This window comes from Lytechinus variegatus, chromosome 6 (assembly GCF_018143015.1).
Source record: "Lytechinus variegatus isolate NC3 chromosome 6, Lvar_3.0, whole genome shotgun sequence".
Taxonomy (NCBI): Eukaryota; Metazoa; Echinodermata; class Echinoidea; order Temnopleuroida; family Toxopneustidae; genus Lytechinus; species Lytechinus variegatus.
The window spans coordinates 32,374,259-32,397,181 of NC_054745.1; the positions used below are offsets into that span (position 1 = coordinate 32,374,259).

A 22,923-nucleotide genomic window follows, 5' to 3' on the forward strand; every position below is an offset into this window, starting at 1 on the left:
AAATGAGAGGAGCAATATAAAACTTGTATCAAAATTGGTTATAGAAGAAGCGAGTTATGGAAATTTCAAAATTCTTGTGCTTTCTATGGGGATCCTCAAATTGGCAAACGTGCTTCAACATGGCCGATTTTGTCAACAACTTTCCATTTGTTTTGTACACAAATTTTCAGATTTTCCTCATTATCTTTCAAATTACATGTTGCCTCCTTCTGAGCACAACATATCTCATCGGAAAATACAATTCACACCAAATATGTCAAGGTCAGAAGGAGATAATGTGAAATGTGTAAAAAAAAGAGGAAAATTTGGGTTCAAAACAAATGGATAATGGTCCACAAAATTAGCCATTTTGAAGCACGTTTGCCAATTTGAGGATCCCCCTAAAAATTTCATCAAGACTCTAAACGTCCATAACCTGCCTATTTCATAACTGATTTTGATCAAACTTGTTTAAATTGCTCCTCTTATTTTACTCTTTCCAATAAGATTGCTTCTCTTCTTGGGTATTCAGTTGGTTTCCTAAAGCCCCTTTTACACCTTCACGGAAGCAACACGGATCATCCCGGATTGTCAATCCGGGGTCATCCGTGTACAGTCCGGGACTACCGTGTACACTCCGGTTACTCATCCGGCGCCATCCTTGATGTACCGGCATGTCCGGGAGAAAAGTTGAACATGTTCAATTTTTCATCCCGGAGTACACGGACTGATAATCATCCGTGTTCATCCTTGTAGCCTCCTCGTACATCCGTGTAGCTACCGAATGCATCCGGGAGGCTCCTTGTAAGAACCGGGTTGATCCTTGTTGATACCGGCTTTATCCGGGGTCAAATGTTTGTATTGTTTGCGTACATGAACAATAGTCCGTATTCATAACCAAGCACGAGCATGCTCCAGACGCAGCAAAAAGGGACGAAACTTCATTCTAGCCAGTACAGGTCCGTGTAAAGACCCAGTAAGATCTGTGATCATCCGGGTATTCCGTGTTGGCTCCGGGAGCATATCAAACAGGATCTCTATTGCTACCTTGACTATCCTTGTAGACTCCGTACTTTTCCGTACATATCCGTGTTAATAACCAGTTAACTCCGTACTCACTCCGGGAATGCTAGGAAAATACAAATTTGGCACCCCGGATCATCACGGACTGAGATCCGTGATGATCCGTGTTGCATCCGTGAAGGTGTAAAAGGGGCTTTAGTTTGTCGAATATTGGTAAATAAAAACGGCAGTTTAGTCCTGTGCTCTGGACAAACTGCATATTTGCAATTTTTAATCAGCTTCAGAACTTAGGACGAAACTACTTTTCCACTTCACCAATTTTCGACAAAGACCGTTTAATAGATCTAGTCATTAGTGTTACATGTATATCTCAAGTACACGTGAAGGTGAAGGCTTTACCTGCGACTTAAGGTGCTCTCTGTTTGGCTGATAAGTATTGAAGTGGCTTAGAAGTTCAGAGCAGAGACATTCTTTCTATAGTCAATGGTATTCCATTCAGGTATCCATCTATTGTTCTATTGTCATTCGATGGCACGTCCCAGCATGTACATTGCATTGGTATGTACATTACAGCTGACACTTCTATTTATAGGTTATTCAATAGTACTTAACACTCCTTCCCCATCACTTAATTTGTTTGTAATAATCAAAACAAATTTTCATATCCATCTGCATGTCACTTGTAGAATCAACATAATATCGTCCAAATAAAATGTTTTTCTTTGCGTACGGCTTCCAAGCATTTTCCCATTAGCACAAATAATTGATACCTCCTGGTTGCAAGTCAAATAAATCAAAAGTTGCTCCTACTTGGAGATCCAATGAAATAATTGTTACTCCTCCTTGGAGACCCAAAGAAATTACTATTATGTATATAGTACATAACAATTAGCACCAATCATTAGCAAATGTTCGTGTTAATTGAAATACTTCATGATCACGTGATGATATTTCTAGCGAGTCAGAGCGCTGGTTTATTTCCAATTCGTCCAAAGCCAATTCGTCCAATTGCCAACTCGTCTATCATCATTTAGTCTACCATCAGTTCGTCCAATATCCACATGGTCTAATTTCCAATTCGTCCACTCACCATTTCGTCTAATGACCAGTTGGTCCAAAAGCCATTTAATCCGTATACCATTCATTTTAAATGGACCCAAGTGTTAATTGTGCAAAATGAATGAAAATGCAAAGGATATTATACCAACTGGTTATGAGACGAAATGGTAATAGACCAACTGGTGATTAGACGAAGTGATGATTCGGCCAAATGGTTATTGGACCAAATAGTTGTTAGACGAAATGTTCGTAGACGGAAGGGCATTAAACTAATAATAATAATAACAACGGTATATTTACCCAGGGAAGCCACTTCAGTTCCGAAAACTGTTCTCCCAGTGGGACTTGCTATTATGTACTACCAATTAAATGAAGGTAGACCATGTGGTGAGTGGACAAGTTGGTCGTAGGCGAAATGGCAATAAACCACAGCACCATCTTGAAATAAACATGATAAATGTTTATTTCTTCCCAGCTGTGGACAAGGCGTTATTCGTGGACCAGATCAACTACGGAATCTACCACAGTGACATAGAGCATGGGAAGCTCTTGACTCAACAGGTGTACCAAAGGGCTCGGTTTGAACACATCTATCGCCCAGGTGTCATGACCTATGATTTCATGACCAATATGGTCATATGGGGCCAGCGGTCCCCCCATAAGATTGGCGGAGATATTCTGGACGGAGTGCCCAACACGGTTAACATCGTTCCAGGCGTTAGTAAGTACAACCGACTACTAGATTTATATAGATTGTTTTAAAGACCTGTAGCTTTGTATAGTAAATTTATTTATTTATTTATTTCACGTATTTAAAAAAGGTGTATCCCAATCAGCACAAACTCTGGTTTTCATTGGGGCCATTCGAAATATACAGATACAGGAGCAAGCTTTAAAGATAGACAAACTTAATTAGTAGTATGTAAATCCTGAACGTATGCCCTATGCGTTCTTCTATATACATGAACATCAGAGAGTTATGCACTTAAAATCGCCCCGATTATTAATGACGGGTATATATTTCTCTTCAATCAAAAATTTTCACTCGGGCTCCACTACTTTTATTCTAAACTGATTCGACAAATGGCTAGCTAGCTTTCTTGGTGAATTCATAGCCATACATGGAGTTGTTTTGAAGGTGTTACATACTTTTTACTAGTAATATTCATGTATTGGTTTATAAGGTCTACTTGCTAGTTTACCCTTGTTCCATTGCCAAGTGGCATTTTTACCACTAGCATGACTGATATTTTTTTCTGGCATGTTCAATTTAATAAATATGTTCCATGTTAATCTGTTGTCGATCATAAGCCCCCACCCCCTCCCAATTCTTCCGAAATTTGTGTGTGACAATATCAAGGGGATGTGCGTATGTGCGTCTTGCAAATGATATTTCCAGGTCGATTTTGAAAAGACTTTCTAAATCATTTTGGGCCTGCAAGTGATTATTAATTAAACCTTTAGTTTTACTGTTAAAAATTGCAATGTGATTAAAATGTTAATGAGATAATATTTTCATTCGCCTGTGAATAAGATACCAGAACCTTATCATGATGACTTACTTATGTCGTACTTACTTATGACGTACTTATGTAACTGAAAAGTAATAATGGACCAAGAATAATTCCCTGTGGAACACCACAATTATCATTTAATCTACACCGTTACATAATATTATGCATATGGGCACCTTCGTGTGAAATCTTGTCCAGAAGAATAATATAGTTTATTCAATAAATTCAAATACATCGAACACTTTGAAGAGTCCATGGTCCCGCAATACAGAACAAAGCAACCATCGTAGAGCTTTTTTTCAAAAGATTGATTGGATTGACTACAATGTACACAAAATCGTGAAAATCAAGAGTACGATTAATCACTAATCTTTGTGTTACTGTACCCGAAAGGTGAAGGCCGAATGTTTCGTACGTTTGTCAACAGCGAACAATAATCTGCTCGGCCTATCTTCAATGTAAAGTAAGAGATAATGCTATAGCTATTATGCAAATGATAATACAGCTTTTTGTGCTAACAATAATAACAGTATTAACAAACGTATCTTAAAACACTTAGATACTTAACGACTGAAGTAGGCCTACTTGTACTTCTATTACACCTGTAAAAGATAATGACTAACCTACATGATCTCCCTGACGGTTGCGTAACTTCATGACGGTTGCTGGTAGCCGTAAATTGCGAGGGTACTTTGAAATAAAGGGATGCTCCGGGCTTAAAAGAATCTGATTTAAACAGATAAGAAAAATCAGACAAACAAAACACCAAAATTTCATCAAAATTTGATCAAAATCGGACAAGAAATAACAAAGTTTTGGCATTTTAAAGATTTGCATTATTCCAGTGAAACAGATCGTGGCATGTCTTAATGAACATGATGAATATTCAGTGAGAAAATTGATGATGTCATATCCCCACTTGTTCTTTTGTATTTTATTATATGGAATCAGGTTTATTCCATTTTTCCTACCAAGAACTCAAATAATTGGATTGACAACTGATTTAGCGCATTAGATATTAATTGCTGCAACCTATTTCATTATAAAGGATACACATTACTCATACATGTATAAAAATAAATAAACAATCATAATTTCATGTAAAAACATAAGAAAAAGGAAGGTGGGGATGTGACATCATCGGCCCATCTAATGAATATTCATGATGACTTGCAATAACTTATTTCATTAAATATTGCTAAACTATGAAAAATAATCAACAACTTTGTTATTGATTATCCAATTTTGATGAAATTTCAGCATTTTGCTCTGTGAATCTCACTCTATATGTTTATAGAATCTATTGTCAAAAGAAGTTTTTGACAAAGCTCTTTTTATAAGCCAGTTCGTAGTTCCTTTCTGCCCCATATTGTAATTCAGAATTAGTTATATATTAAATCGTTTTGAGTAGATTCGTGAAAGACTCAAAAAGATATATATCTAATACAAATATCAATAATAGATAGATAGATAGATAACAATACAGAAGTACAGAACCAGACTAAATAATCTTAATAATAAAGATAATAACAATTATAATAATAATGATACTACTACTACTACTACTAATAATGATAATGATGATAATAATAATGATAATAATAATAATAACAATAATAACCAGCATTTAGTACGCTCTCCATTTTAAAAGTATATTGAATATATTGAAGAGTGTACAACCATATCAAACTACATAATTACAATACAAATGCATGTAAAATTGAGCTGAAATGGAAATAACTAGAAAAAGGGTACGTTTTTAAGGATTTCTAAAATTGATTCTGTAGTTTTTTTTTTATTATTTGACGAAGGAGTGGATGTTGATCCATTCTTTAGATGCGATAAACAGTAAAATTTGGATCTTCTGATTTTGTACGGGTCTTCTTTCAGCCGTCTTTGGATGGACAGAGACTAGGGCGAGATGGTCTATGGGAAGCAAGACTGTCTTTGATATATTTTGCATCAGGCTATGAAGTGCTTTGAAAGGGGAAGTTTACACTGACAAAAAGTTTATTGTAAAAATAGCAAAAAAAAATAATGAAAAAAATAATGCCGAAGGTTCGAGAAAAATTCATCAAATAATTAAAAAGTTATTAGAATTTCAATTATTTGATTTGTGACGTCACATGCAAGCAGCATTCCTACATAGCGAATGGTAAAAAATCAATAAAATGTCATTTTCTCAGAAAATTGAAAATGGTTTTTACTGTACCTTTTGTATATCAATAGACAAACCTTTTTACACCCAATCATGAATAGAAAACAAAATTAAGTCATCAGAAACCATACAAAATTTGAAATTCATGCATTTTATATTACATATCACATGGGGCAGCTGCTCGTTTGTGACGTCACAAATTGAAAACTTTGAACTCTAATAACTTTCTTACTCTTAAACTCTTAAACTCTTAAACGGATTTTCCTCAAACCTTTTTAAGGGGAATTTCACCCTGAAAAAAAGTTTGTTGTAAAAATAGGCCCCTCCAAAAAAAAAAAAATTATAATTAAATAAATAAAAGTAAATCAAGAAATAAATAAATATATTTGTTTTAAATAAATCAATAAAATCAACAAACAAATCCAAAACTTTGAACTCTAATAACTTTCTTACTCTTAAACTCTTAAACGGATTATCCTCAAACCTTTCTAAGGGGAATTTCACCCTGAAGAAAAGTTTGTTGTAAAAATAGCCCCCCCCAAAAAAAAAAATAATAATAATAAAATAAAATAAATAGATAAATATATTTGTTTTGAATAAATCAATAAGATCAACAAACAAATAATAAATATTGGTGAAAATTTGAAGAATATCCATTAAAGATTAAGAAAGTCAAAAGAATGCTAAGTTTCGGGTTTGTGCGTGGCGTCATAAGCGAGCAGCTGTCGCATATATGCAAAACAAAATGCATAAATATAAAATGTTCAATGGTTCGTGATTACTGGGGGGGGGGGTTAGAAGCGGGTTTGAAATGATTTCTTTATTGATTTACTGAAGGCAGAGTCGAAAACAATTTTCTGAGAAAATTAAATTTCATTCTTTTTACCATAGGATATGTAATAAACCTCCTGGGGCCCGTTGCAGAAAGAGTTGAAATCGATCGCAACTCTAAAAATCACGCGCAACTTGATTTTCAACCAATCAACAGCGCGCATTTGGGACTTACGATTGATTTTTTTACTTGCGTTTAAACGCAACTCTTTCTGCAACGGACCCCGGGTGTATATACATGTTACATCAAAAATCAAATGACTAAAATTCTATACTTTGAAAGATTTTCTCAAACTTTCGGCAATATTTTTTATCATATCTTTATGCTATTTGTACAATAAAATTTTCTTCAGGGTGAACTTCCCCTTAAAGGACCGATTTCATGGCGTCAATCTACTCTAACGATAATGCGGGCTGCCCAGTTTTTTAAGCTATAGCCGCTTCAAATACACGTGTGCAACAGGTGCTAAAAGGGTGTTACCGTAATCTAATGTGGACGAAATATGACATCGAACATCAATGTACGCAGATACGTGACAGGTGTCTTCAGTCACTTTACGATACATTTTTTTGACATGGAATCTGACTGATTTACATAACTGATTAACTTAACTCTAACACAGGCCTACTCATATCACAATCAGAGTAAGTAACCATGCAATGTTTCTAACATATTTAGATGGTACAATCTAGGGGCCGCGGAACGGTTTTCAAAGTGGGGAGGGGGGCTGAACATGCAAAAATAAATCACAATTATATGGTCTTTTTTACTTTATTGTACACGGTTTTGGGAAAAAAGTTGGCTACCCCCCCCCCCCCCCCGCTTTTGCGGCCCCTGCAATAGTAGTATATACTGTTAGAAAAAGATTTTACAGAAGAAAAAAAAAGATTTTACAGAAAGAAGTAACCAAATCATTCTATAAATTGTTAAAACAGGATACATTTTATACAGTTAAAAAAAAACAGGTCTGTTTAAAAAAAGGGGGAAAACAGTTTTATTATTTTTCTAACACATAAAGAAGATAGTGATTAACCTATATATATTCTTGAAATGTCTTCCAGACGTTTATTACATAACTTCGCCACTGTTGCTGGTAGTCCTCTGGGATACTGAGTTACCATTTCCAAACTTGCCACCAAGACGTGTAATGGGGGCGTTGAACTTATATTTATTTACAGGATAATAAATATAGCAGAATTCACTGAGAAAAATGTCGAAAATTTCATCAAAATCAGATAAAAATTACAAAGTTATTTGATTTTAGCAATATTTTGTGAAAACAGTCGTGATGAATATTCAATAGGTGGGTTGATGATGTCACACCCCCACTTGTCCTTTTGTATTGAGTAAAATGAAGTTAGGTTTATTCAATTGTTTCAATGGGGGGGGTCATGCGTCGTATGATTATGATATATAATCTTTCTTTTTTAAGTGCCACTTTAACACACGAGTCTATGGGAAATGAATTTGGCCTGTGGTACCATAAACACCAGCTGCAACACTTCATAAAGAATTTGCGATTATGGTTACGTTGTCATTTTGGTTTTATTTCACTTTAGAGCTATATTACCATAGTAGTCAAAATCATGTGAAAGTTAATCGAAGATAATTCTTCATAAAAACAGAGTGGTTTGGTTCGGATCTTTTCTGTTCGATAGGAAGCAACGTGGTTGTGTTAATGGTTCCTACTATGACTGGGCTGATGTTACCAGTGGAATTCTGTAGGGAGTGTCCTCAGACCCCTGATTTTGTCATGTACTCTGCCTGTTCAGATTTCATCGAGTAATATTGATCTATTTCTGGAAGATACGAAGATTATATAAACGTGTAAAGCAAGGTCAAGCAGACCTAGATCGTCTAACTAAAATTGACATCAAGATTGGATCTACCATGGAAACCTTGATTTCGATTACACATGTTATTATGGTAGTACCCTAATGCCAAAGTTACCATGATCGTAAATATTTGTGTGTGTGTGTGCGTGTTTGTGTGTATTTCCCCGGGGGAGGCAGTCAAATGTATTGCTGTACACATGCGTGACCAAATTATTTCCAAATACCCCCTAAACGAGTGTGTTCTTGGTGTTCAAAATAACCCCCTAAACAAGTTTTTCACGGGCTTTATTTACATAATTTGTCCCCTAAACAAGCTGTCGTCAGAATATGACATCGGGGGGGGGGGGGGGAGGGGGGGGGGAGGGGGACATACCCCACACACTTTTGGCTAGTCTTTAATATGAAAGCTTTCATTGGAAAAAAAATACATACCCTTAATAGGGTTGACCACACGATTAACCATTGACCACTCTATCAAAACTATTTATCTGAAAGCAGGATAAAAGAGCATTGTGGATTGAATGCCTTGCTCACGGACATAGGCGGCGCCTTAGACCAGTGGCGTAGGGGGGCACTGGGGGTCCTTGCTTTTTCAGGGGAGAGCACCGGTCATTTTTCCGGTGTGTGTCTATCCACAAGGGCGGATCCGACTTTCTCCAATAGGGGACGGGGCCCGAAATTATCTTCACCTGTATCCATGGTATCAGTCACTTCTTAGTTTTATTCTTATAAAACAACATAAACATAAAATAATCTCATAAGCCTTATAAAAAGTGCGAGCGCGAAGCGCGAGCGATTTAATTTTTTTTTTAATTTAATGTATTTTTTCCTGAAAATTTAATTTTCTGGGCAATGTCTGATCCTGAACAAGATTCGTATGTAACTAGATGGTTACTGCGAACAGAAATTTTTATCAACTGTTCTAGCATTATCGAAAAGGGACCTAGTTAAGGACTGCTTACAGTTACCCACGATAATGCGAGCGCAAAGCGCGAGCAAATTTTTTGACATTCCGGCCTAAAAACGGTCATTCTAAAGCACTTTTTGTATTAATAAATGGGAATGGTATGTAACTAAACAATTGATGCAAGTGCGAAGCGCGAGAGGAAAAAAAATGAGATTTTAGACCTAAAAGCGGGACACTCTATTCATATTTTGTAAGTCATAAATAGGATGTAGTCAATTGGGCATCATTAATAATGCGATCGTGAAGCGTGACGATTATTGATATTCTGTGAAACTGGATAATTTAAGTACATTTTAAATAAAAAACATGCAGGCTATCGCGCATGTTTTAGATTTAGACCTAGAATCTGGGCATTCTGAATACATTTGTTTAATGGAACATTATGGAATACACGTAGACAATATAAACTTGGCAAATCAAAACAATGTGACCACGCAGCGTGAGCTTAAAATGCTGATATGTAGACCATAAAACGGACATTTTACAGAGAACTTAAAATTTGATGTCCGAACTAAAATATGTTTTGCATATTGACTTCAAAACTTGCTCCATACCAGTCTATTGAGCAAGATATGAAGCCAATCGAACAGGCAATTCTGGCGCGAAGCGCCAGCAAAAAAATTATAGAGTAACATGAACAGATTTTTTTAATTTCTAGTAGTCTTCCCCTCACATTATTTCATTCGCTCGTCTTCCTTCTCTTATTTTCCTCTTCTTTTTTTTCTTCTGTCTTTCTTCTTCTTTTCCTTTTTTCTTTTCTTTTTTTTTGCTCTGCCAATTTTTTAGGGGGGACACAACAAATCTCAGGGGGGCACGAGCCCCCCCCCCCGCCGTAGCTACGCCACTGCCGGCTTAGACCTCTCGGCCACGTCACCTCCACATATAGCAATCATTTACCAAATATCGCTGACTGGTGTGAATGTTGATTTGAATTTCAGCAAGAAGTTGAACCACAATGTGCTGCACTCAACCAAGGTGAGGTAAATGGGTACCTGGCAGGAATTTATTCCTTGAAACGCAGCGCGCGTAACAGCTGCACTGCTAAAGCCAGGGTAATTATGCTACATATACTGTAGAGCGCTTAGAGACTTCTGACAAAGTATTAAGAGCTATATAAGCAAGTATAATTGTTATTGTCATTTGAATTATATGGCAAGTGATGGTGCTCTTTTATATAATGGGGTCTTGAATTTATTCCCTCCCTTTTTAGAACCCTTTCTCATAGCCTTCAACAAACACGATAGGAGGATCTACTGGTTTGGCAATGTCTCCATGATCCTAGCTTCGGCCAGACTGGACGGAACGAACAAGATAAGAGTCCACGTCAATGACAAACATATCTTTGGACTGTGCATTGATGGTCTGAACGGGTAAATGAGATCAAAGTTACTTCACAGCATTGTTACTGTTACTGGGCATGGCGGCTCCAGAGTCATTACTACACTGCAAGAACTCCGGTGTTGATTTAACATCAGCCTGAAAATCTATATACAGTTGAGGCCAGAAGTTTACATACATCCAGGAAATTAAAAAAAAACCTGACATTTGTCAAAAGTCATAGAATTTACTGTATCTTGTAAAATATTTGTGCTATCATGACAAATTTGATATCATGACATTGCTTTGTCACCAGGAGAAATTTTTTCCCCAAATATCTTCATATTTTAGATGAATTAAAAATAAAAACTTGACAAAAACATTTCTAATTTGTGCTAGTTACTTCTCAAAACAAACATCTCAGATTACACATTTATATTTCTGATGATATAGTAAATTTAACGATGTTTGGCAAGAGAACGAATTTCATTGAATTCCATGAGTGTATGTAAACTTTCGGCCTCAACCGTATGTCCACAACCATGACACCAGAGAAGTGTTAAACAACACCAGTTTGATTTTGGTCTAACACCAGATAGGTGTTTATACAACACCAATTATTGTGGACATTATATATAAATCCCGGTCTGGTGTTAAATCAACACCAGAATTTATGCACTGTGTAGAGAGATAGTTCGGCACATCCGGTTTCAAGATGGGTTACCAACATGGCGCATAATGCGTTGTTAGGCAAGCCCAATTTCACAGGAAATTGCGCCATGTTGGCAGCCTAGTGAAACCGGGTTGGCCGAACTCTGTCAATGGCTTTGGGTGGCTTCTTGACAGAGCGCCGTCCTCACGAACGGGAGGTCGCGGGTCGATCCCGGCCGAGTCATACAAAAGAGTTTAAAGGAAAAATGAAACCTTTGGAACAAGAAAGCTTGTGTGAAAACAGAAAAATGAAAGAAACAGATCAACGAAAGTTTTATAAAAAATTTAATGACTAACAACAAAGTTATGAGCATTTGAAGTTTTGATCAAATGTAGATCCTACAATGGCAATGCGACAACGATGTGTGATATCACATTTGAACAACTTTTCCATTGCTTTTGTATTTCTTTTAGAATGCCACATCTATTAGTAGATCCTTTAATTCTTTATATACGGGGGGGGGGGCTTGTAATACAGATTTCAAAGAATATATACACAACAAAAAAGTAAGTCTCCCTTAAACAAACATCAATAATTTCCGAACCGATGCGAATTTTAATACATTTGTTACATGAGCATGTAGGTACTTTTATAAGATATCCTCTGAGGAAATGTTATGGACGTATTTTACGTCATGCTTCAGTAAGCACCGGCAAAAGGCAAAAATGTCACTTTTCAAAAGTCACAGGCCAAATATTACTTTTATTCCATTTCATTGGAACTAATTATTCAACATTCTCATCATAAAACAAGTCAGAAGGCTTGTGAAAGGTACTTTCTAAAAGACGATACAATTTTTGGGGCGAAATTTCACGGTTGAATAAACACAAATCCAAATTTGCTATAATTGGACTTTCTACACATTTCTATCAATAAAAATAATAGAATATTATGACAGTTATTTTTGGGAAGAGAATCTTTAACAATATTATTCGTTTACGGTTCAATGAACATTTATTAAAAACAAAAAATACGATTTTCAAATATCATAGGCATATATTGTTTCATTTTGGTAACTGAAAATGATCTTTTCTCAACTTTTTCGTTATTTTCATGACCAATTGTCATGCTTCAATGATTCAAAGGCTTTTGATTAAACATTGACGCTTGAATGAACATGTGGAATGTGATTAGCTCTTTTTAACGTTGTTCGAAAAAAATGCAATTTGTAACTATGGATATCTGTCACAAACCTCCTTGCATAGTTCATTTGATTTGATTTTTATAAAAATCCCGATGTTTAATGCATCAGTGAGCACACAACATTAAAAAATTATGCAAATGAGAAGAAAGTTAAAGGCCTTTGCCCCACTATGTGCTGTATCGAATGGTTATTTTGGTGTGCGCGCCTTTTGGATAGTCTTACTCTGAAGCCATGTGCGAAGTTTCATGAAATAGCTGTTGGCAGAAGTAACAAAAACCGTCCATGAAACAAACCCTCATTTCATATTTGTTAACATTTTGACTTCCTCTCTCATAGACTTGTGTACATTATGGGTGCATAAGATTAAGAATAAGTATTCCCTTATTGAATATGGTGCGACCTTTTTTCAAGGCTGTCTTTAGCAATGTCATTTGGCAGTAATGTTTATCAACTTATGGGCAAAATTCTGTGCAAAAATGAAATCGATTTGTTTATTTATGGATGAGTGAGCACGCATCAAAAAGGGAAAATTGGTATTTTCAATGTCACAGACTCATTTTAAAGGATAATCAAGTGAATATCAGGGGCGAATTTGGTTTCAAATATGACTTTAATTGCTGTTGTTTTAATCATCCATCATTTCTATCACAACACACTTTCCAAGCTGTAAACATGTTCATGGTTCAGTGAGCGAGCACATTCGAAGACTTAGGAACAAATACTGCATAAATGTTTTCTTTTCCTAACAATTTATCATGTTAAGGTTAATTTATGGACAAATCAGTGGTGGATCCAGAATTTTAAAATGGAGAGGGGTTATAATCGGGGAGACACCAACATTTTTATTTTAACATCATAATTTTACAAGTTGTAGAGAATACTACCATAAACCCATATGATGATACGTCACAATACAGGGGCCGCGGAATGGCTTTCATAGGGGGGGGGGGTGGCTGACCATGAAAAAAAAACACAATCGTATGGTAATTTTTACATTTTTGTACATGATTTTGAAAAAAAATTTGGGGGGAGGGCTGAATTCCCCCCCCCCCCCCCCGCTTCCGCGGCCCCTGCAATACATAGTGCTCACTCAACCATGAACATACGATATCAAAACTGTGTGTGGGGTGGCTAAATGATGGATAGTAAAACAGCATAACACCATAAAATTCACCTAAAAGCGACTTTTGCCCAACTTTGTATTTGCACAATCTGAAAAACGAAATTGTAACTTTAAAAAATGGTCATTTTTAATTCAATCTTTTATCGCTCATGCATGAATCAGCCGATCAATCTAATTTTTTTTCAGCAGTAGTTGCTTTAATTGAGTGTAGAATGCCACCTACGAAATATCTTATCTCAAAATAATTCCGTTTAAAAGTTACAGCAATTTGATCTAGGGGGTTTACTTTTTTTGTTGTGTATATTATGGATAAAGAGTTTGTATCACCATGATAAGAAAGAGAAAAAAATGTTTTGAGGGTATTTTATAGTCCATCAAAGGGAAAGTTGACATGTGACATCATACATATCTTTTGCATTGCCAATGGGAGGATCTCCATAGCATTAGTGATCGCAATATTCAAATGCTTTAAAACTTTCTCATTATTTCTCCGTTTTTTCTCAAACTTTCGTTGATCTCATTCTTTGATATTTCTCTTTCCATACTAGCCCACTTGTTCCACGGGTTCCATTCTTCTTTATTAATAGGACCTGGTACAATCCCACTCAATTTTTCCTCTTTCGACGGTGACACGACACTTGCTCCGGGCCTAATTTCATTTATGATTGTAAAGTTTGGGTTAGGATTGCAAGCTTCGTATTTTTGACTAAGGACTCTGCCCCTCCTCTCCCAGCGGAAAAGAAATTAACTTGTTCATTGTACGTAGCAATCGGACCCCTCCGTGCAAACATTGTGGCGGAGGCATACATAACGATAATCATTTGCTATTTTTTTTTTTTACTAGTCTGCTCTATTTTTCCGAGGGGGATAGCATCATGCAAATGAACGTGGACGGAACTGGCAAAAAAAGTCTTGTCGATGAGGATCTTGTAAACGTCACTGCATTCACAAGAAACGCGCAGGGTAAGAACTATCAACGGACGTAGAAGGAGGCAACTCCGGCAAAGATGTAACGCCCTCTACGTTCGTTAATCGCTAAGGGATGGGAAGGCATTTCATGTGGAGTCGAGGAGTTTTATCGATGATTTATCATATCTTAATCACAAATACAATAGACAAATGACTTACCATTTTAAAGCTGAGAATCTCTTCTTTCGTCTGAAATTATTGAAATTAGTTTTCATTCACGTATTCGTGAGCAAAAACTAATTGAAAATGGGATATCAAAAAGTCACTTGGCGGGCCGTATCTGGGTTTTAAAAAGAAAACCACATTTTTAAAAAAATTACAGGAAATGGTCAATAAATAACAAAGTTCTGGCTTTTTTAAATAAGGATTGAATTTCAATAATTTCATAAAATGAAGAGGTTTCACAGGCTAGCGTCCAAACTCACTCGACACTCCGTTTTGTTGACAATCAACCATGGATTAAGTCTTTTGTTACCGTGTGATAGCTTATGTGGGAAACCGGTGAAAACACGTTTATTTAACGAAATTAAGGAAATACAAGCATTGTTTCGAGGGATCATAATTTTTTTACTTCTTGGTCATTTTCTGTGATTAGGGTATCAAAGAAAATAGCAGATATTGAAGTCTTTAGTCATGTGATTTCCCTTTTGAAATTCAGATACCACCCGCCATATGAGTTTTTTGGCATCCTTTCTTAGAACTGCTTTTGCTCACTCATGCATGAATGATAAATGATTTAAGTAATACCAGATGAAAGAAGAGAGCTTTACATTAAGCTTCACATTGGTAGGTCATTTGTCTATTTTATTTATGATTAAGTGATGATAAATCATCGCTAAATTCCGGTTTCGTTTTTTTTCTGGGACGCACTGTATATAAGGCATCACCTCATTGGTCAGATAATGCGAACGGGACGCGCACTATGCATATCATTCAATCAGATAACGCGTTAAATAACATGTGCGCATTAGCTTGACTCTCATTTTCACGCTTAACCTTCTGTGGAACACCCTCCTGGGAAAAAAATACGAAAATACAGGTCAATTATATATTTTGAAAGGAGAGGGCAGGGGGAGATAAAATGGCCTATGTCATAATGTTTGCAAAGGCCTTAGGGATTACACACGCCTCTCTCCTTTCCTTTTTCTTACATTCTTCTCTTACGTCCCTATACATTTCTTTTTGTGTTTTAAAGATCATTTAGGGAAAACAGAGTGTAACCATAGAAAATGATACACTCTAAAAATATATATTGGGCAAAATTGCTCCAAAACGATAATTATGTGTCTAACCAATATTGGGCATTTCTTTGGGCATTTTTATTTATCTAGTGTGATGAAAATATTGCCCATTCTAAAGTCATTGCTGCTTATTTCTTTAACCTTACAGGACAATATGCTTCCCGCATTGGTTAAAATATCGCCCAATAGTTTTTACAATGTAGAAGTCGGTAAATGAAATCATTTTTGGTCAAATAATAATTTTTGCCACTTTCTTCTGCCTCTTTGCCCTTCTTTTTTATGGCCCGTTCGACTGTTTCTTCAGGTTTAAGATCATTTGAATTACGATATCAATTTATTATTCCTTTTTTTACACTTTTGTAGACGGGAACCTGTTTTGGATCAACCACGATCGCACTATCGAGATGTACGATATCGTGAAACACGTGAGGAATATCGTGACAACGATATCGATAGAGCTAGGATATGTCGAACAGATTCTGATATACGACGATATTTTCTACTGGGTCGATATCGGGCGAGGTGGGATCGGTTATTTGAACCTGTTGGATTATGCAAGATCCGGATTTATCGACTCCATCTCGGTAAACGGGGAACAGCAGAGCTTGGCCGGTATACTGCGTATGAAAGTATTCATCAACGAAAGTGGTAGGTCGAAAACAAGGGACATCATGCACTATCTATTTTTTCTATTTTTTAAAATCTATATTGTACTTTTTTTTGTTTCACGAAGTAAGAATGCCCTTCTGTACATTTGTACTTGATTTGGATTACTTTATATTGCTTTGTATAAGGTTTGAATGGAAATGAAATAAAGAATTTAATGGAATTGAATCTAATTTATATGGAATGTTAGACTGTTAGAAACGGAAGATTTACAGAAGAAAAATAAAAAAAAACAGATTTTAGAGAAAGAAATGACGAAACCATCATGTAGATTGTTGTAACAGGAAATATTTTTTGTACACTTTCACAGAACGGGTCTGTTAAAAAAAATGAAAACAGTTTTAATACAATAATTTTTTTCCAACAGTGTAGATAACTGAAGCGATTGCATAACATTTATTTTTTCTGGACGCTTGTTAAAAATCGTGGTAATAATAATAACATAATAATAATAATGTGACTTATAAAGCGCCAAATCCACTCTATAAAGAGCTCAAGGCGCATAAGAAGCTAAGAGTTAAACAAAAGTTTTTAGAAGATTTTTGAAAGTTTCGACAAAGGTACATTTGTTTATGTCTTCAGGAAGGCTATTCCACAAAGTGGGGCATGCAAAAGCAAATGATCCCCCCCCCACAAAAAAAAAAAAGTTTTTGAAACTTTTGGAATAACAAGTAATCCAGAAGTGGATGAGCCCAAAGACCTGATTGGTCTGTAGTCATTGATAAATTGAAGACTGTATGCAGTGTAAGCACTGTGGTGCTGATCCAAGAATACTATGAAAAGCAAGCAACATAATCTTGAATATAATCCGTGCAGCGAATTCTAGATAGGAGTGATATGAGAGAGTTTATTTAATCTTGCTCAAGATACAGGATGAAAAAAAGAATTTAAAAAATGCCGAGAGTGCACTGGAACCTGCATGGCTTACGAGCAATGGAAGTGACCACTAGCGTACCTACGGGTACGGGGGGGGGGGGGGGCAGGGGAGGCAGTCCTTTTTTGTGGTACGAAGTCCTATATTTGTGGTTGAAGACCTTTTTTTTTTGCTTGTCAAATTTTGGGCGGAAGAATTTGCCCCCCCCCCCCGTGGAAAATCCTAGGTACGCCGCTGGAAGTGACTGAAAACACTATTTGGTCATATTTTGGGACACCCGAGTTCACCCCCTAAAACAAACAAATATTTTCTTCTTTGTAGTACCAAAAGTCGCAAAAAGTCACCAAAGAATGAAAATCAAAATCACCAACAAATCTGCTAAGCTCTGGACCCATTTTATAAAAACTTGTTGTAATAACAAATACACACAGTTTCTACAGTCCATCCCACAAAAAAACGAAACCGAGATTTTATCGATGATTTATCATAACTTTATCAGAAATTCAATAGACAAATGACCTAACATTGTAAAGCCTAGAATCTCCTGTTTCATCTGAAATTAATTAGATTATTTCTCATTCACGCATGAGTGAGCAAAACAATTTCAAGTGGGGATACCAAAAGGTTATTTGACGGGTGGTATCTGAGTTTCAAAAAGTTTTTAACGTTCAGTATCTGTTTTTTTAATTTGATACCTCAATAACAGAAAATGGTAATTGAAACGAAATTGAAATTCAGATACCCGCCGCCAAATGAGTGTTTGGTATCCTTTCTTCAAATTGCTTTTGCTCAGTCATGCGTGAATGAAGAATAATCTAAGTATGATGGTGGGCCCCAAGTCTGCGCACCTAACGATTTGAGTTAAGATTTAAAGTGAATTTCTTTTTATTTCACAAAATCTTTCAGTTGATAATGTTCCTTACATCATAATGAGTTAGTGTGCCAAATATCTCATAAAAATTTGAAAGAAATATATGATTTTCTTGGAAAAAACCTCGGGCTGTCATTTTCAGATTGAAAAAAATGGTACCCCATGTCTGCGCACTCATTCACTTTGCACACGATTCGGGGATTTTGATGACAAAGGCTGCATTTTGAGGCTGTCGCATTTAATGCCCTGAATTCATTATTTTTCCACCATTTTGAGTCAGATTTTTTTTATGAATACCTGTCTATGTATTGCATGTGTAAAGTTCGTGCTCATTGCGTATCTTCTTTTACTAGAATCGCGCAGATACGCGGGTGCGCAGACTTGGGAGACCGCGCAGACATGGGGGAACTGACCAATCAGATGATAGAGGAGATTATAAGCGTTACATTGGGATATTGGTCATTCGTCTATTGTATTTATGATTAAGTTATGATTAACTCCTCATCTATACTGCCTGCCGTAATCTAGGTATTTTTCTTGATTCCCAAATGACAATGTCCACACAGATTCAACGTATCTCTCAATCAGTTCGCTATCAGTTACGCAACCTAGGCTTCATCCGTAAATACCTCACCCGCAATGCCACAGAAAAAATCACCCATGCTCTAATATCATCTCGACTAGATTTCGGAAACGCTTCTGAAATCGCTACACTGGCTACTTGTTGAACAACGCGTTATTTTAAAGATTCTTTATTACTCTTTCACTGTACACGTGGATCCGCTCCTCTCTATAACATCTCCTTGATACACCAATATGCCCCTTCTAGATCTCTTCGTTCTCAAGACTCTGGTTTGATGGTTATCCCTAAAATCAAAACAAAGTGGGGGGAACGTACATTTGCCCATGCTGGGCCATCCGCATGGAATTCTCTTCCTCGGCCCATTAAAGATAGTAGCTCTGTTGAAATGTTTAAATCTAATCTTAAAACCTATAGGGGAAGGCGGGGTAAGTTGTGACAGTTTTTGCTTTTTGCATGTTAGAATTGATATGATTAATAATCTTGTCGAAATAAGTACCTTGCCTTGAAATTTAATTCTTCTGAAATATTTTCCACCTATATATTACTTTCTATCCCCACACTGAAAGTCATCGTGACCTTTGAAAAAAATGATGTCAAATGGCTCAACTTGCCCCATATATGGGGTAAGTTTGAGCCACCTTCTGGGGTAAGTTGAGCCACAAGAACTATGTACAAAATGTATGGGGGAGAACCAGCATGTCAATTTTTTGTTTAAAGTCTTTTCACTTGCTAATTCTCTATAGATACTAACATCCTGTAAAAGGAAAAGAGCAGTCATGTAAATTTGCTCATTTCAGCCTGCATTTCAATAGATTTTTATGGTTTGTTTGTTTTTTAAGATACATTACCATAGGAATTACCATGGCTCAACTTGCCCCATGCTGTTTGGCTCAACTTACCCCAGTCCGAACTTAGTGGGATAATTTTGTATCCACACATTTATTATGCATACATCATATAAAAGACTATGACAAGAATGAAGATCCATACCTGGACTAATAATGTTGTTATCATGTCTTTATTATATTTAAAGGCGTGTGGGTTTATAAAGCACTTATCTATTTCGCACTCTTTTTTACTTTTTTGGCTGAAATTCATATTTTTCCCTCTAAAAAACTACTTTTTGTTTCAAAGTTGGAATCAACGTGGTGGGGTTAGGGGTTATGCTATGGGTCATCAATACATGACACCACCACAATGTCTGACTCATTCATTGGTCTGGGGCTGGTGGCTCAACTTGCCCCTATGCTCAACTTACCCCTCCTTCCCCTATGTTTAATTTGGCCTACAATTGATATTTATCCCTTCTATTTGTCTTCAGCACTTTTAATCTAAATACTTTTCTTTCTTTTTCACCTCTACTTTGCACTAGTGCGCCTAGAGCATTTGATATTCTTATGGATTTGGCGCCATACAAATCATATATATTATTATTATATTATTAATCACCGATAAATCTCGGTTTTGTGGGACGCACTGTATAACAAATCTACTATCGGCAAATCAGATTAAAGGCTTTTAGTATATGTCTATTAACTGTTATGGTTATTGCAAAGCTTTTATTTTAAAGGACAAGTCCACCCCAACAAAAACTTGATTTGAATAAAAAGAGAAAAATTCAACAAGCATAACACTCAAAATTTCATCAAAATCGGATGTAAAATAAGAAAGTTATGACATTTTAAAGTTTCGCTTATTTTTAACAAAACAGTTATATGAACGAGCCAGTTACATCCAAATGAGAGAGTTGATGATGTCACTCACTCACTATTTCTTTTGTTTTTTATTGTTTGAAATATGAAATATTTTGATTTTCTCGTCATTGTCATGTGAAATGAAGTTTCATTCCTCCCTGAACACGTGGAATTCCATTATTCTAACATTTTGTGTGTCAGGCAAGGAGGTCCTAATCATCAAATTCGTAAAAATTGAAATATTGTATAATTCAAACAATAAAAAACAAAAGAAATAGTGAGTGAGTGACATCATCGACACTCTCATTTGGATGTAACTGGCTCGTTCATATAACTATTTTGTTAAAAATAAGCGAAACTTTGAAATGTCATAACTTTCTTATTTTACATCCGATTTTGATGAAATATTCAGCATTGTGCTTGTGTGATTTTTCTCTATTGATTCAAATCAACATTTTTCTGAGGTGGACTTGACCTTTAAAAGCTTTATGAGACGGACCCCTGGTCACAGATAAACATGGCTGCTATTAATTTGAGTTTTTTGCTTACGATAGCTGGCCACTGCATTCCTATTATTTGTGTTAGTTTATAGCCTATTACTTTTTTTTTCTTTCGTTACTATAATAATAATAGACATTTACTGTATATATCGCAGTCTATCTAGAAATATTCTATCCCGAGGCGCAGAAAGTTTGGATGAGTGTCAAAATGCCAATAACTAACTATGTAAATGCCACGTTTTTAATTCAATCAATGATTTAATCTGTTTGTTTTCCCTTTTAGTCATTATTGTGAACGCGTAATTATTATTTATCAATAAAAGGAGAAACACGTGTTCAGACAACATGGGAATATTTCTCAAGCTTTTTTTCTGTCCGTAAACATGGTAAATAGTATTTTTCATTTTATATCGTCAGAATAAAAATGACTATCACTAAATTCTATCTTAAATTATTGTAAAAATTACAGTTGACTTGTGCCATCCATCGCCTTGTGAGCCTGGCCTACAGTGCGTCAGTACAATATATAACTATGAGTGTGTCGCAACGAATCTCACCGGGAACGGCACGGGCAGTGGAGTAACAGTCGCACCCCATACCAGTGAGTAGGCCTTAACAAATGTCTGAAACTTTTTTAAAGATAAATCAAAGGTTACGTTTTGCAAAAATAATGATAATAGTAAACAATGCACAATTTCTATAACAAAATTTCCTTTGAAATGAGTTGATTTCAGTAGTTTTGCATTGCTTTTGTAAATTTGTTATCATAACAAGTTATTTGAAACAGGGCCCTACTTCGACTGTCATTTTAAAACCATTCGAATTCGCATGGTTATTTGAATTTCAAAGATTTATTCTTAAATCTCCATTAGTTTGTAATTAATTAAGATAAGATACAAATAGGGCCTCCATCTTAGCTCACCTAGGTTGCCTGCAGCAGAATATGACTAAAAAATCCTGTTGAAGAAAATTAACGTCCAGAGAAGGACTTGAACCCACCGGGGGGGGGGGGCTCCATCAACCAACGTAGCAGCAGTGTTGACGCCCTCTACGTTTGTAGACTCTACCATCGAACCAATATTTTTTTTAACAAGTCCACACATTGGTATTCATAATGCACACAGCATTTTCATTTATATCATGAACGATACAAAATCAATGTGTTTGGGGAAAGAATGCCTTGTTCAAGGGCATACGGATCGTGATGGGAATTGAAAGCCCGACCCTAGGGTCTCCTATTAAGCGCCCTAAAGGGATGGTCAGGGCTGAAATTATTTATAATTTACTACATAGAGTAGAATTCACTGAGCAAAATGCCGAAAGTTTCATCAAAATCGGATAACAAATAATTAAGTTATTGAATTTTTAAGTTTAGCATTTTTTTTGTGAAAACAGCCGTCAGGAATATTCACTAGGTGGGCTGATGATGTCACATCCCCACTTTCCGTTTTCTTATGTTACTACATAAAATCATATTTTTTTTCGTTATTTCATACGTGTGTAAATATATATGTCTCCCTCATAATGAAATAAGTTGCAGCAAAAAATATCTAATGTACTAAATCAGTTGTCAATCCAATTTTTCTAGTTCTTGGAGGAAATAAAACAATAAACCTAATTTCATATAATAAAATACAAGAGAACAAGTGGGGATGTGACATCATCAGTCCACCTATTGAATATTCATGACGACTGTTTTCACAAAATATTGCTGAGCTTTAAAATTCCATAACTCTGTTATTTGTTATCCGATTTTGATGAGATTTTCGGCATTTTGATCGGTAAATTCTACTCTATTTATTAAGCTACAAATACTTTTAGCCTGGACCGTCGCTTTAAACCCCTCGGCCACGGCACCTCTA

At 36.0% G+C, this 22,923-nt stretch overlaps 1 protein-coding gene across 1 annotated transcript in view; it reads left to right on the plus strand.

Moving 5' to 3' along the window:
* The window catches only part of LOC121417386 (low-density lipoprotein receptor-related protein 2-like), a 29,684-nt gene that overhangs the window by 1,846 nt on the left and 4,915 nt on the right, over positions 1 to 22,923 (plus strand). Inside the window, exons 3-7 of the mRNA XM_041611075.1 lie at positions 2,537 to 2,782; positions 10,578 to 10,737; positions 14,508 to 14,626; positions 16,237 to 16,521; positions 21,531 to 21,662. Of these exons, the coding sequence (XP_041467009.1) occupies positions 2,537 to 2,782; positions 10,578 to 10,737; positions 14,508 to 14,626; positions 16,237 to 16,521; positions 21,531 to 21,662 (942 nt within the window). The remainder of the gene's footprint in view (positions 1 to 2,536; positions 2,783 to 10,577; positions 10,738 to 14,507; positions 14,627 to 16,236; positions 16,522 to 21,530; positions 21,663 to 22,923) is intronic.